Source organism: Durio zibethinus, chromosome 9, assembly GCF_047325235.1.
Source record: "Durio zibethinus cultivar Kanyao isolate XHJ-2024 chromosome 9, ASM4732523v1, whole genome shotgun sequence".
Lineage (NCBI taxonomy): Eukaryota > Viridiplantae > Streptophyta > Magnoliopsida > Malvales > Malvaceae > Durio > Durio zibethinus.
Window position 1 is genome coordinate 3586867 of NC_143170.1, and position 15986 is coordinate 3602852.

At 34.1% G+C, this 15986-nt stretch overlaps 3 protein-coding genes across 4 annotated transcripts; all 3 read left to right on the forward strand.

Annotated features, from left to right (window-relative positions):
- Positions 1 to 914: 914 nt before the first annotated feature.
- Positions 915 to 10569, forward strand: LOC111306955 (respiratory burst oxidase homolog protein A-like). Of its 2 annotated transcripts, none has more exons than XM_022905018.2 (14): positions 915 to 1856; positions 1985 to 2144; positions 2834 to 2882; positions 3322 to 3435; positions 4623 to 5045; positions 7106 to 7492; positions 7611 to 7706; positions 7874 to 7989; positions 8351 to 8518; positions 8640 to 8799; positions 8907 to 9104; positions 9194 to 9322; positions 9554 to 9632; positions 9725 to 10569. In XM_022905018.2, exons 1-14 carry the CDS (start codon positions 1259 to 1261, stop codon positions 9832 to 9834), a joined length of 2787 nt encoding a protein of 928 aa, XP_022760753.2. In that variant the 5' UTR covers positions 915 to 1258; the 3' UTR covers positions 9835 to 10569. The 2 variants fall into 2 exon arrangements, with proteins under 2 accessions (XP_022760753.2, XP_089621641.1); XM_089765515.1 differs by having other exon boundaries at positions 1047 to 1856; positions 8640 to 8796; positions 9725 to 9886.
- Positions 10570 to 12095: 1526 nt separating this feature from the next.
- Positions 12096 to 13068, forward strand: LOC111302492 (late embryogenesis abundant protein At1g64065-like). The gene has a single exon (XM_022898375.2). The coding sequence runs from the start codon at positions 12342 to 12344 to the stop codon at positions 12912 to 12914; it is 573 nt and encodes a 190-aa protein (XP_022754110.2). The 5' UTR covers positions 12096 to 12341; the 3' UTR covers positions 12915 to 13068.
- A 1374-nt stretch (positions 13069 to 14442) lies between these two features.
- On the forward strand, positions 14443 to 15425 carry LOC111315668 (late embryogenesis abundant protein At1g64065-like). The gene has a single exon (XM_022917572.2). It carries the CDS (start codon positions 14552 to 14554, stop codon positions 15203 to 15205), a length of 654 nt encoding a protein of 217 aa, XP_022773307.1. The 5' UTR covers positions 14443 to 14551; the 3' UTR covers positions 15206 to 15425.
- Positions 15426 to 15986: the final 561 nt, after the last annotated feature.

The window sequence follows — 15986 nt, forward strand, 5'->3', positions numbered from 1 at the left end:
ATAAAATAAAACTTGTTTGTTGTTATTTGTTTAGCATCGTCTACGATGATTTTTTTGGACTCTTCAGTTCTTTCTTTTTATCCTTTTGAAAGCCACAAAATTTGAGGAAAAGCATGCATTCAAAGTTTTTTACTTTATACCGTCTAAATTCTCTCTTGACTGAAACTGTAATTTTGTTGTTGAAAACAAGCTTGACATGAAGTGTATATATGCACATGTGTAACATCATTTTGCTTCAAAAAAAGTCGACAAATTTTGTTGGCATGTCTTTTTGGACACACTTTTCCTTTAATATCTGTTTTTAGCTATAAAAACTTGAAAAGAATGCATACTATAATGCTAAAGCCCTTTGAAGAAATTCCTGATTTAAAGCAGACTGAAATCAGACATTCCGTTACTTTATTTGTTCTTCCTTAAACTCTCTCTCTCTCTCTCTCTCTCTCTCCATATATATATATATATATATATATGAGACGGCAAAGTCAAATAAGAATGTCGTCCCACATTGCATCTGTGTCATGATCTGATCATATATGTAATCTCAGTTTTCAAGTTTAGAGTAATGTTATAATAGAAGAAGCTGTCATTCAAATCCTGTAATGAGGCAAGAGACTGATTTGTTGGTTGGAAGTAATGTAATGAGAGACTTGGCATTGTCTTTAATCCAAAGACAGAATTCCTGAGATTACAAGTATGTATGTAATTGTAAGCTTGAGAACCACACAAATTTGCTAAAAATGAGAATGTCATGTTTAAAAGTGTGATTATCTCTTTTGCATTTCTGTTTTATTTTTAGAAACATAACTAAAAATAGTATTAGCTTTGTTGAAAAGACAAGAAAAAAGGAAGGGCTTTGCAGACCCAAGCAACACGGTAAATTAAAATTTTAATTGTGAAAATTTATATTAATTAATATTTCTTTCGTCCTAAAATGTTCACTGCCCATCTGGCTTTCTTTGTTTGCCTACTTACTAGTTTCTAGCTCACAACTTCCTCTCCAAACAAACCAAATCAGTATAAACGCGTGAAGCCAAACATCAAATTACAGCGGACAGGAAAAAGACTCCCCAATCCTCAAGAGCTCACTAACGTTATTGTCTTTTCCCTCAGATTCCCTCCGCTTTTCCTCTCCCCTCCCCTTATATTGAAAGCTTCTGTCTTTTTTTTTTCTTTCCTTCAATAACTAAACTTTCATTTAACTCCTGCTTCTTTAAAATAACATCAACAGTAACAGAGTGTAATTAATATTGTTGGGTCAATGAGAGGCGGTTCTTTACCGACGCACGAGAGGCGGTGGGCCTCAGACACTATTCCCGCCAAAACCATCCTCAGTTCAACGACGTCGCCGGGGACTGAGTCCAACTCGGCCGAGGAGTTCGTCGAGGTCACTCTCGATCTCCAAGACGATGACACCATCATACTCCGAAGCGTCGAGCCGGCCACTGTCATCAGTGTAGATGACGGAGCGGATACTCCGGCCTCTGGCTCACGATCGCCGGCGATCAAGCGAAGCTCATCCAATAGATTGAGACAGTTTTCACAAGAACTAAAAGCGGAAGCCGTAGCCAAAGCCAAGCAGTTCTCACAAGAGCTAAAAGCTGAACTACTCAAGTTCTCATGGGGCTACGGACACGCAGCTCAAACTATAACCGGATTAGACTCGGTTTTAGCCGCTCGAGCTCTTAGAAAGCAGCGAGCTCAACTCGACCGGAATCGCTCCGGGGCTCAAAAAGCACTCCGAGGATTAAGATTTATAAGTAACAATAAAGCCAATGCATGGGAAGAAGTTGAAAACAATTTCAACAAACTCGCCAAAGACGGCTTTCTCTTCCGCTCCGATTTCGCACAATGCATAGGTTATCATTCATTTCATCATCACATTTTTCTTTCATATCCAATTTTCCTAAGCGCTTAAACTTGAATCTATCTTCAAACACCATTTAGTAATTGACGTTTTCTTTTTCGTTTTTTACTGTTTTTCAAGGAATGAAGGACTCGAAGGAATTTGCGTTGGAGATGTTCGATGCATTGAGTAGACGAAGGAGATTACAAGTTGAAAAAATTAGCAAAGATGAGCTTTATGAATATTGGTCTCAAATCACCGATCAAAGTTTTGATTCTCGCCTTCAGATATTCTTCGACATGTACGCATTTTTAAACTACTATTATTAATTCTAGTTTTTAATTAATTATAAAGTTTTTTTAATTAATCAATTTTTAAATTAATAAATAAAGCTTAAAGTTCTCTCTCTCTCTCTCTCTCTCTCTCTCTCAACTTTGTTTGAGACTGTTTGAAATTTTTTTTATAGGTTCAAATTTAAAATTTAAAAATTTAAGTTTTTATTTTTATTAAACTAGGAAAAAAGTTACAATGAGGTAAAATTTGTGAAATTTTTTCTTAAAAATGATTTAATAAAATTTTTAATAAAAATTTAAATAGATAGATTAAGAAATTTAATATAAAAATTAATAATGTGTAAAAAAAATTAAAAATTTTATTTATAATTTAAATTTAATCAATATTTATTTAACTATAAAAATTTCGTTCATATTTTATTTATGTAAAGAGAATTTTTAACCTATAAATTTTGCTTTTCAATTTTAATTTTAATTTAATTATTTTTAATTAAAAACTTTATAAATTTCACCTAAAAATTTCATTTAAGAATTTCTCTATTAAACTAACCGCTTAACTTCATAATTTTAAAGACCAATAAATAGTGATGCAAATTGAAAGTTAGAGAAAATCGTCTTTTTGTAAGTATTTAAATGATTAATATTTGAATTTTATTTTTATAATCTTATATTATATGATGTTTACTTTATGTTACAGGGTGGACAAGAATGAAGACGGTAGAATTACCGAGGCTGAAGTAAAAGAGGTAAAAATTATTCTTTTCCAAATCTTTAATAAAATTGCATTAGGGAGCCACGTTAAACTAATTTTGTAACCCAACATGCATAAATTAGCCAAAATTATTGTCCCTTCCGCTAAAATTAAAAGTTTTTTCTTGAAAAAAAAAAATTTCAGGCCGCCATTTCGTTATCGGAGGGAAGTGATTTAAAGTTTATCATGAATGATTAAAGACTTGGTTACAGGGTGTCGTTTGGGTTTATTATAATCAGTGTTAGGCAGGGATTGGCCGACCTTAAATCACAAGAAATTCTTAAAACTATCTACTCCAATATATAATAGATCGATATTCATTATTCAAAGATAAGGACAGATGGCACTTCCATTTTTTTATCAATAACTTTTTAGTGGGATTGGTGGGGGCATTTTGGTCTATTAAATTTTTATTTTCCTCCTGGGATGTGTAGATTATCGTGCTAAGTGCTTCAGCAAACAAGCTATCGAGATTGAAGGAGCAGGCGGAAGAATATGCAGCTCTGATCATGGAAGAGTTGGACCCTGAAAGACTTGGATACATGGAGGTGGGTCCATTATTTATATGATAAAGTGATATTTCCATGACCAAATGTTTCCTTCTTTGCTTTTTGCATGACTTTTTTTAAGGCATCAAGAAAAGGGATGTTCTAGAATTTAATAAAGCAAGTTGAGATAATTATACTACACATTATTATTGATCTTTTGCAGACTTCGTTTTCAAATTAGGTTCCACAATCATAAATTAGTTTCAGTAAGATATCCAATTGGAGATGGAGTTTTGAATATTATAAAACAATAAGTAAAGGAAACAGTTCTTAAATTGGACATTTTCTTCCAAAGTGTATTTGTTAGGCGAAAAATGATCCAACAATCTGGTTCTGGTTTTGTTCAACCGTTATGAAGAAAGAATGATCAAAGCAAGAATAACAAGCTTTTACAGTTTTACCAGAGACAGCTCAACTCATCTTATGTTGGTAAACAGTAACTTATATTTGAGGTCGTCGAACAGTTTCCAATACTTCCTTTTCTGAGTCTGGGCCAATTTGCTTGAGCTCCATGTGGAGAAAAAGTTAATAAGTTCCTTTCCGTAATAAATGGTGCAGCCCAAATTATACTCCTATCTAATATGTTTTCCATTTTAATCTCTCAAATTACAGGATTATCCAGTGAATATTTACCACATTTAATCTTCAGTTTCAGTGAGTGTATTGTTTTCTTTAACTGCTTCATCTTCATGTGATAATTAAAGAGTGTATCGAAAGGCCAAAATCAACTTGTCAGGTCACTGTCTGGCATCTGCCTCGAATTTGATTTTTTTTCTTTATTTTTTTCATTTTTTGCATGTTGATGTTTTTCTTTTGTTTTACTTGTCAAAGTTGTTGAGATAAGAGTATTGAGCAAAGGGTATTTACGTTATTTGGTAATAGATTTTATGGGTCCTGACCAACTCCATCCTATGATTGACCGTTTTGAACTCGTGGTCCTGCCAAATTGTGGACCTGACACTGTTGAGTTCCCATGTGAGCTTTGCTTTCTGGTTATTGCCGTCTCTAATACGCGTTTCCTTCACTCATTCACGCATGCGCGCGTCCTCCATTCTGCATCACTGATAGTGTAATGAGTTGACACTTGACAGAATCAAGATAATCCTGTTCTTTGCATGCCTAGAAATTTCTGATCATTTAATATAATTGTATGATTTGGTGGATGATGACTGATGAAAATGATGCAGCTGTGGCAATTGGAGACACTTCTCTTGCAAAAGGACACGTATCTGAGCTACAGTCAAGCCCTAAGCTACACAAGCCAAGCCCTTAGCCAAAACTTACAAGGATTGAGAAAGAAGAGCAGAATCAGAAGGATGAGCGCTAAACTTCTGTACTATTTGGGAGAAAATTGGAAGAGGTTATGGGTCGTGTCATTGTGGATTTTGATTATGATAGGGCTCTTTACTTGGAAGTTCTTTCAATACAAACAGAAGAATGCTTTTAAGGTTATGCGTTATTGTCTCCTCACTGCCAAGGGAGCAGCTGAGACCTTGAAGTTTAACATGGCTCTTATCCTCTTGCCCGTGTGCAGAAACACCATCACTTGGCTCAGGTCCACCAAGCTGAATCTTTTTGTTCCTTTTGACGACAATATCAACTTTCACAAGGTGCGTATACTTGTATACCAACTCTTTTTTCTCTTTAACCTTTTTTGCTTCTCCTTTACGTTTATCCTCTGGGTGACTGGGTCCCTGGTGGGGGGGCTTGATCATGGAAGTCAATATGATGGGTTAATTTCAGCCATAAAAGACAATAATAGATCGTTATTTTCTCTCCCACTTAAAACAGTGATGTCTACAAGACTATTTATGTGGGGGGCATCAAGCAGCAAAAGTTGACAACTAAACAGATCTTTTGTTTTCTTTTTTTTTGTGGTTGAAGAAATTAGGGTACTAATACTATACATGAAATTAAAACATTGTAGTTTTACTGTTTTAGCTTTTTTTGGTGGTGACCAAAAGCATCGACTTTCACAGACAAACCAAGGTTTTAGTTTCACTAACAAAGAAACAAAAAGGAATTAATTGTTGAAATTAGGAGATAGAATATTAGAAGCGAAAAACCTGGTAAATACTGTACTAGGCTATCCAACAAAGTCTCCATATGTTATAATCGTATAGCCAGGATCTGGGTTTGGTTAAATGCTTCTCAAAATTGCAAAACCTGCATTTGCAATAGACTCTTTCTTCTTTTTATACACGGAAGAAAATATCATGTTATCTGGGTTAGTCTTCTATTTTCTCTCTCCTATTCCAATGTTCCTTCAACATCAAATTTTAGAAAAGAAGATAACGGGCATTTAATTACAGTGTATTCGAGCCCATATCTTACTTTAGTTGATTTGTGCAGCTTAATAGATTTTGAGTTTGAATCCCGCATCTACAATTGTTTCTTTTTATCTCAAACTGTGATTTTTTTTAACAAAAAATTACAGTATATTTACTTATAGGTTTACTTAGGCCAGCTAGATGAGATCTGAAGGGAAATAAGAGCTTTAATAGCTCAACTCAATCTCAAAAGAGTTTATATCTAATGTGTTAATAGTATATGAACTTTATATACTAATAAAGTTTATACAATATCTTTGAATCACAATTTATCACATCATTTATAAATAAATTTGAAAGTTAAAAAATCTTTAAAAATAAATTGAAATTAACTTTTATTATTTACATTTTACATAAAATTTGCTCATTAATTTGGGGTTGGGTTGAGTTATTAAAGCACTTATTTCCCTTCGCATCTCATCTAGTTGGCCTAAGTAAACCTATCATATTAGGTAAATATATTGTAATATTTTTGTAAAAAATTTTACAAGATAAAAGAAAATATTTTAAATCTTGGCATTTAAATTTCAAATCTACTAAATATTATATTTTAAAAATAATTGCACAAATTAATTAAAATAAGCAATGAATTCAAATATACCGTAATGATTTTCAATCTGGTCCTTTTTAAAGCCAATAATATGCATTCTTAATTTCAGTTCCTTGCAAGACTCTCGTGTCCCAATAGCTTGACATTTTCCCTACTTGGACGTGGACGGTTCGATATTACTTACTAGATTGATAAAACGTGCCCCCATAGATGGCAAGTGACGGCTCTAGAACAATGGATCAGCATACTTTGTTGTTTTATGATTAAGAAGCAGATACTTAATCCATCAGCCGCATCATTTATCCTGTTTTCTACTGTAGCTCAGGGAATTGTAGCTTCAAAGGTTCTGAAGAATGTAATCTTTGCTGTACTTGGGTCCATGGAGCCAAAACTGACACACACACATGCACACACACACACCCACACCCACACATTTATACATACATATACATAAACATAGATATATGTTTATGTACATATATATATATATGTAGATATACATATATAGGATTTAGTAGAATGAATATAAGGTTAGCGGAGTTAGCTAGTGGATATAAGGTTTTCATGGCACTGACTATTTTATATCCCTGAATTAACCATGTTCTTGAGTTAAAAACAATTCAAACATTTGCAAATTAGCCCATAAAGAAAAGCAAAATTGATGCATTGCATAATAACATTGCTAATTGTTAATGGAGTATTTTGTTATTAAAGTTTGAAAGTTGTTCATGATTCCCATCCGATTAGATCATTTTTTATGTTCTCTCTTCGTCCCATTGAATTTGTGCAGGCTATAGCTGCAGCGATTGTTATTGGAGTCATTCTCCATGCTGTTAACCATCTTGCCTGCGATTTTCCGAGGCTGCTCAAGTCTTCTACTGAAGACTATGGTGATTTTCTAATCCAAGACTTTGGAAGTCATAAACCAACGTACATAGACCTGGTAAAAGGGGCTGAAGGAGTGACAGGAATTCTAATGATTATCTGCATGGCAATTGCATTTACACTGGCAACAAGATGGTTTCGGCGGAACCTGATTAAGCTGCCCAAGCCCTTTGATAGAATCACTGGCTTCAATGCCTTCTGGTACTCACATCACCTGTTCGTCATCGTCTACGTCTTGCTTATCATCCATGGTGTATTCCTTTATCTCGAGCACATATGGTACCGAAAGACGGTATATATTTAAATCTTATTCATTTCTCGAATGATTGGAGAAATTCTAACAGCAGGATTTTATATTATTTTTTAAGTAACTGTAACTGTAGTTTAAGGAATGGAATTCCTGGTTACAGACTTGGATGTACCTAGCTGTTCCAGCTTTGTTATATGCTGCAGAAAGGACACTGAGATTTTTCCGATCTGGTTTCTATACCGTCCGGCTCTTGAAGGTAAGCTTAACTCCTGTCAATTATGATTCATTATATACGACAAGTGATTGCAGAAATTTGCTTCTCTTTGCGATCCTTTTCGAATGAACCCTGAATTTAGGTCTCAATCCAGGCCACTATGTATTTTGACTGATGATCTTATTGTCCCCCACATTCTCAATAAATAGGTTGCAATTTATCCCGGGGGTGTTCTTACATTACAAATATCTAAGCCACCTCAATTTCGGTACAAGAGTGGACAGTACATGTTTGTCCAGTGCCCTGCTGTCTCCCCATTTGAGTGGTAAGTAAAAAATTTAAAGTATATATAATATTTTAGGGATGATTTCAGCTGTTTCACTTCAAGAATAATATCACTAGAGATAAATCCTTAAATAGAAGAGGATGAGAATGGACATTAGTTAGATCAGAAGCAAATTCAATTTGCCGTGAACAATAATCCTGTAATATGATAAGAACCTGGTTCATCGTATTTGATCGCTTTTTAAGAATGAAAAGGAAGTTTAACATACAAAATGTTTCAATAGTTGCAATCTTAAATCAGTTTTGAGATAAGGGTGGCTTGATCAATCGAGAGAGCAGGGGTATATTTTGCATTATGCAAGTTTTTTCTCTACTCATGAGCATTTCTTTTTGTGAACCAGGCATCCATTTTCCATCACCTCTGCTCCCGGTGATTCCTACCTTAGTGTTCATATCCGACAGCTAGGTGACTGGACCCAAGAGCTCAAACGGCTATTCTCAGATGTTTGTGAACCTCCTGTAGCTGGGAAAAGTGGCCTTCTCAGGGCTGATGAGACAACTAAGAAAAGGTCTAATCTATTTGGCTTCTATTAATATTCAACATTTTCTCTCTTTTTTAGAAGCATTTAGAATCTATAGGAATTATCTAGTATTTTTAAATGATTCTTGATATTCTTCTCTGAAAAACAGTTTGCCAAAGCTCTTAATAGATGGGCCATATGGTGCCCCGGCACAAGACTATCGGAAGTACGATGTCTTGTTACTTGTAGGCCTTGGAATTGGTGCAACACCATTTATCAGCATCTTAAAAGATCTGCTTTACAACATTGTCAAAATGGAGGAGCAGGCAGTAAGTAACACTTGCTAAGTTAAAGAATCTGCTTTTCTTATTATTTGGCTAAATCATGGTTTCTCGATGTTTCATTATCAGATCCAATGATTCTTCTTCATTTTCAGGATTCGGTCTCAGATACCAGCAGGACATCAGACCTAAGTACTGGGAGCAATGATTCAACCACTCACAACAGAGTTTCACCAAAACGGAAGAAAACTCTTAAGACGACCAATGCTTACTTTTATTGGGTAACCAGGGAGCAAGGTTCATTTGATTGGTTCAAAGGAGTCATGAATGAAGTTGCAGAACTTGATAAAAGGGTAAATGAACTAATCAACTTAAAAGTTTTGTATTCTTAATTTTCTTAGAAAATCTTAAGGTGTTACTAACTTGTCACTTTGAACACTAGGGTGTCATTGAAATGCACAACTATTTGACTAGCGTGTACGAGGAAGGAGACGCACGTTCAGCTCTTATCACCATGGTCCAAGAACTAAATCATGCCAAGAATGGAGTTGACATCGTTTCCGGCACCAGGGTAAGATCTTTTTGTCTTTCATTTTCATTCTGTTAGCATATGCCACCAACTGATTGTCTTTTAGGATTCTGAACATCACATCCAAAACCTTTATGATGAGACTCTGCAATCTGTTTCTGTCACAAATTCGCTCTGCAAATCACGGGTGTTTCCCATGCATTAAAAATAGTGCGACTGTTACAAACTTTTAAACATAAATACATAGCAACAGTTCCTCTTTTCCATTATCAGGTGCGGACCCATTTTGCAAGGCCTAAATGGAAGAACGTCCTCTCTAAACTAAGTTCCAAGCACTGCAATGCAAGGATAGGTGAGCCCCAATTCTATAAAAGCAAATTAAAATGGCAATCTTCTGTGTCTTCTTATATTGTTGGTGGTGGTGGTTTTATTGTGGTGGAGCAGGAGTCTTTTACTGCGGTGCTCCGGTTTTGGCTAAAGAACTTAGCAAACTCTGCTACGAGTTCAACCAAAAAGGTTCCACTAAATTTGAATTCCACAAGGAGCATTTTTAAAAAAGAATGATCATGGGAGTAAATAGAAATAAGAAATTTTGCAGTAAGCCAAGATAGGAGTCGTTGCTGTACAGTTACAATAGAAAAGAGAGAAAAAAAAAAAAAAGAAGAAAAAAATTATCAAATATATTTTTATTTAGGTCTCTCTTTAAATATATATTTCATTTAGGTCTATCTTTTAATACCCACAAAAAAAGAATGGGAAAAAGAAAAAGTTAATGGTTTTGGGAAATGGCTTGGAATTCAAAGGCGTACTTCTTCATTTGACTCGTGGCGCAAGTACGGAGAGAGACTGAAATGTATGGCGAGCAAGGGATGAGTGCCGTACAGCTGCATGCAATTTAATGTAGAGGTTGACGCTGGTGATAATGAAATGATAAAGCCAGGTCAGGCATGACTGGTAAGCCATTCATAGGTGGATTAGAACGAGGACAACTTTGAAAAGCAGAGGGGATGCCTGGAATTTTGTCTTTTTGAAACGTTCCAATTTTTCCAGGGAAGAATCCTTCTACAATGTCGTGCCGATGAAGATTTCAAGCTGCTATTACGTATTTTATTCCAATAAGGATCAGATGTTCACACCTTTTGTAAGTTAATTAATTTTGCTAGTTTTATCTTGATGTTTAATACAGATTCAATGGAAAGGGTTTTTCTTTTATATATATAGTTATTGTGTAAATGTAAATGTATACGATCAGTTATATAATATAATTTCAACAATTTCTTTTCTTCTTTTATATATTTCCGTCAAACAATAAATAATCAACTTTGACACTAAACCTCGAAATTTGCAGTTCTATAGTATATATTATGGCAGTGTGGTTCCATTTGGAGAGAGCTTTTTCTTTTTTTTTTTTTCACCCTTGTACTTCATTAGATGGTAATTACAGCACAACAAGAGCCTTGATCCGAAATATAGCCCATTTGATTTCTCTTAGATAGGCCTTTTTTCCATTGGGCTCCAATACCTAGCCCACAGATCACATAAGGCCTCGTCAGCCCAATGAAAAATAGAGATCCTCATCCCTCAAGATTAATTATTTGAGCAACTGTATCGGTAGCTTAATTCAACGGGGGATTTTTTTTATATTCATTTGTTTTTTCAGCTTTATTCACTTGGATTTTTATTTTTTATTTTTTATTTAATTTTGAAGTTAAAATTGCTTTGATATCATTGTCAAATTCTCTCCCTCACCTGCCTATGTAATCAGCCTGCCTATGTAATGCGCTGCTCAAGTCCTTAATGGCTGCTGTCTAATGTACTACTACTAATCATTGCTCTGGTTTTTCTCCAAGTTTGGCAACGTACCAACTTTTTTTTGGCCAACGCAACTTACGAACTCCAGTGTTGCTTTTGATGATGAATGATTTTTTTGTTTTCATTTATAAGCTCTATGATTATTCAATTAATTAAGCTTGAATCATGTCCTTTGCTTCTCTTCTTGTACTTTTTTCTCCCATAGAGGTCCAGAAAGGAGGTATCACTATGCATAATATTGAGGTTGCTTCCATCCACGTTCTTCCCCTTCTAAAACCTCAATTAACTATTAAGGGTAATTGTATTTGATGTGAGGGATATATAGTTGAGGATAGGCTAATTCTCCCAAATGATTTAAGGTTTAATTCCCCTTTGATTTGATTTTTTTTTCTCTATTATTATTGATATAATAAGGTCATATACTCTCATAAAAGGGTTACATGTAAACCTAATGATTCATATATTATTATTATATAAACTATTAAAATTTATATATTTATATTAAAAATTACGCATCGTGTTAATATAAAAATATAAAATATATATTTTATTTTATTAAATTTATATATAATTATTATTAAAATTTTAATTCATATAATTTTTTTTATTTTTTTTATATCATGTTTATGTTTATAGTATTTCTTAATCTAATTAAATTGGTAGGATCAACACGCATTAGAGGACTCTAGACCAATATGAAAAACGCAAATTGTTTGTTACACGACCAAGATAACTGAGGTAAATGCATTTTCTTTGAATTCTTGAAGCCACCAAAAATTTAATACTAATTAATAGGGCTTGTGGTTCCCTATCAGTTGTTTTGGTCAGTCTGAAATACCCCGTCGTTTCTTCTAACTTACCGTACTATATAATTTACTTGTCTCTAAAGTCTCCGAAATTGGTAAATTCAAATTAAGTTTAATTGTTTGAACTTTTGGATCCGAAACTTCTGTCCAAGTCGTTTTTTCAATATCGTTCCAACACCTCAGTTGTGAAAATCTACATTGGCTGCCAAGATATATTTATATTTTTTCCACACGCTGTATGAGCAAATCATTTCATAGCATCTTCCTCCATTTTCATTGATCGAGATGAAAACTTTATTATAAATCTGTTCCTTTGGCCACCGCTACCTATAAGTATTTATGATACCCACAAGCACAAATTAATCTCCAGCACTCAGGTACTTAGCCGATCAAACATCATTTGAACCCACTTTTCTCTGATCTTAGTTAAAACAAGTCCAGCCATGTTGGAATCGGAGAAGTACAAGAAAATGCAAAACATGAAATGTTATGCATATATCGTTGCTGGGGTTGTCTTTCAAACCATCATAATTCTTGTTTTCGCGTTAACGGTCATGCGTATCAAGACTCCTAGGGTTAGGGTAAGATCCGTGACGGTCCAAAATCTCAACTATAATGCTTCGGGAGCCCCTCACTTCAACATGACACTGATCATGGAAATCGCAGTGAAGAACACGAATTTTGGTCACTTCCGGTTTGAAAATACCACTGCTAACATTACCTTCGGAAGCGTGGTGGTGGGTCGTGGTGAAATCATCAAGAGCCGTGCCCGTGCTAGGAAGACTAAGAGGATGAATGTGGCGGTTGATATTGTAAGCTCAAGTGCTATATCTGATGGAAATGATGAGCTTCGTACTGAGTTGAGCAGTGGGACTTTGAGGTTGGCCGGAGTGGCGAGGTTGAGAGGGAAGGTGACTTTGATGAAGATGATGAAGAAAAGCAAGACTGCAGAGATGAATTGCACTATGACTGTGAATTTGACCAGCCATGCTCTTCAGGATTTGGATTGCGAATGAAATTTCAGCTGTTGGATAGATTGTTTTTCTTTTATTTATGTTTCGCTTCAGTCGACCTTTTCTTTTTAATACTTTTTCTACTTCTATATATATTAGATACATTATTATGTGTTGAAATAAAGAAATAAATACTATCCTCTTTTGTTAGAAATTTTGTTAATCTCTACTTAAGAATAAAACTATCCTTTGATGGTAAACAAAGTTTGTTTATGTTTATTATCTTAAAATTTATGTAGCAAACATTATCCGAAGATTTGGTTTAATGGTTAATACATAATTTTTTCTTATTGAAAAATTGAGTTTGAATCACTTAATTCTTAATATATATAAATTATGTAAAAAAAAAATTATCTTGAAATTTAACTCAACAAAATAAGAGAGAGTTGCAATGTGATATTGAAATAAGTTAAGTGAAAGGAGTTTTGATATCATAGCAAAAAATCATCTATAATTTAAATAAATATGAATAAATTATCATAAAAACCTTGATATTTATTAATAATAATTTAATCATAATAAAAGGATTTCATTGAATAAAATCTTATCATATGTGAATTTTTTTCATTCAATTTGTTGTTATTTTATTAATCTATTTAATTAATTTGTTATGTCATGTTTATTAATTAATTTTAATTTGTACATATAATTTCATAAAAGTTGATGGAAATCAGTTAGATAAGTCCTGCAAATAAAAAGATATTTTTTCCATTTTATTGACCATAATAAATTAAGAAATTTTATAAGTTTTTTTTTTTTTTCTTTTGTTTAATTAGATTTAGATGAATGCAGCTTTCTAACATACATCTTTGCAAACTGAACCGATTCAAACAAAACTAGTCCGAGTCCCCCACCATTCTGACCCTCCGAAGAGTCCCTTGAACACAGTTTATGACTGTGACCCAATATAGTTCAGATTTGGAAGGAAAAAGGAGTTAATTTCTTCACCTCTAATGTTCAAAGCCTTCATTTCTACGTCTTCCCAAAAGAATTGTTCAACGATAAATAAACATGAATGTTATTGCCATAAACATAAATAAGAAGACATAACTCTTTTGTCCCTCTCAATATTCTAATTTTTATATTTGTTTTCACTTCAAAAGATGCAACTTGTTTAATTCTTTATCTTATAATATTAAAAATATAATATTATATAATAACAATTACGTGATCTGTGGATAAACTGTACAAATTTATAATTTAAATATTAACGATTAATTTCTAATAATTTAAAATAATATAATACCCTGATAAATATCTAATATATTTTCTAGTCCAATTAACGGATTGAATAGAATTTGAAACCTAACGATGAGAAGTTCTTACCATTTAACAAAGTCAAGGGGCCATCTAGAATGAATGTCAAAAAGTCCAATCTTACACGCGTTTAATGCTTGAACAAAAACAAAGACTCTTCGTTTCATTCCCATTTCGGGGAACCTCTCTGACCATCAATATTTCACTATGACAATTTGTTTATTTCTATGTTAAATTCACCGCCCTAATGATTTTGGAGTACTATATATATCAGATTGCTTTGGTGAAGTTGCCACAAACTTTCTCAATTCAGTTTAAACATCAAGAAAAGTGATAAATTAGAGAATATTTTTCTTTTCAGTTTCTGAGCTAGCAAAAGAAAAATGGCTGAGAAAGACCAGCAGATGCATCCCCTAGCACCGGCCAACGAGCACCCGAGAAGTGATGGAGAATCAGCCAGTTTGCAATTGGAAGAGCTCAAAAGAAAGAAAAGAATCAAATATGCTGTGTATATTGCCGCTTTTGTGGTGTTCCAAACTATTGTCATCCTGGTTTTTGCACTAACTGTCATGCGGGTTAAGAACCCAAAGGTGAGAATTGGAAGAGTCACCATTGAAACAATGGAAACTAATAACACCGGCACTGCTGCTGCTGCTCCTTCATTTGACCTCAAGTTCATTGCCCAAGTTACAGTAAAAAACACCAATTTTGGTCATTACAGATTTGATTACAGTACTCTGACATTCCTGTACGATGGTGTAATAGTAGGGGAGGCGATTATTCCTAAGGCCAGGGCCAGGGCTCGTTCGACCAAAAGATTGGATGTTACAGTGGAAGTAAACTCCAGAGCATTGCCCAGCACTACAGGACTTGCCTCTGAACTGAGTTCCAATATATTGACATTGAACAGCCATGCCAAGTTGACAGGAAAAGTGGAACTGATGAAACTGATGAAGAAAAGGAAATCCCCAGAGATGAATTGTACCCTCACATTCGATGTTTCAACAAGGAATCTCCAAGATCTGAACTGCAAATGACGACAACTTGGTTTTCAAGTTCTTTGGTTTTTTTTAATACTATGTTATGTGAGAAATTATACGCCGACATATATTTATTTTGTTCACAGCATTATATATGCTAGATGACGATCTCCTTGTGTGTACAGATACATCTTATACAGGATGTCATCATATACATTTATTATTGTTGAATTTTTATTTCATTTTTGTATTTTATGCTTACTGGTTTTGGTTCTTACTTCCTTTTCTTTAACATTTATGATTCTTAGCAAGATTAAGGGAACTTAAGAAGACAGACTGAGAGCTTTAATATCCTGATTTAATCATATAGGACTAACGGAGCCATTTCATTAACTGCTGGTAATTAAGATATATATAGGCGTCCAAATCCAATGGAAAGCAATCTCTCTTTGACAAATAACTGAATTAATTTCTCAACTTCTTCATGATATTGTATGTGCAATAACTAAAACATCATTGTAAAAACCAAAACTAAGAACACTTACCATATGGTATATCCAAGCTCGCAGCGACGATGAAGCCTTGAAGCTGAAAAAGAGAAAATATATCCAGTATAGTGGCTGCATCTGGGCGCTTTATTGATTCAAGCCGCGTGGTTGTTTTACTTTTAGTCCCTTTTTTCAGAGTTTTTCGGATACAGGATCTCAAGATCTGGATGGATTCTATAACAATCCAGCCCCTGGAGTACTTTTTACCAAACGGAGTCTCAAGTCAGGACTGATGTGAACGTGACACTTTTAGTTGATGCTTCAATGAAGAACCCCAACGTGACACTTCG

Coding starts and splice junctions, on each gene's coding strand:
- LOC111306955 (XM_022905018.2), top strand. CDS start 1,259: ATGAGAGGCGGTTCTTTACCGACGCACGAGAGGCGGTGGGCCTCAGAC. Junction 7,493..7,610: donor ACATATGGTACCGAAAGACG/GTATATATTTAA, acceptor TCCTGGTTACAG/ACTTGGATGTACCTAGCTGT. Junction 8,519..8,639: donor GATGAGACAACTAAGAAAAG/GTCTAATCTATT, acceptor TCTGAAAAACAG/TTTGCCAAAGCTCTTAATAG.
- LOC111302492 (XM_022898375.2), top strand. CDS start 12,342: ATGTTGGAATCGGAGAAGTACAAGAAAATGCAAAACATGAAATGTTAT.
- LOC111315668 (XM_022917572.2), top strand. CDS start 14,552: ATGGCTGAGAAAGACCAGCAGATGCATCCCCTAGCACCGGCCAACGAG.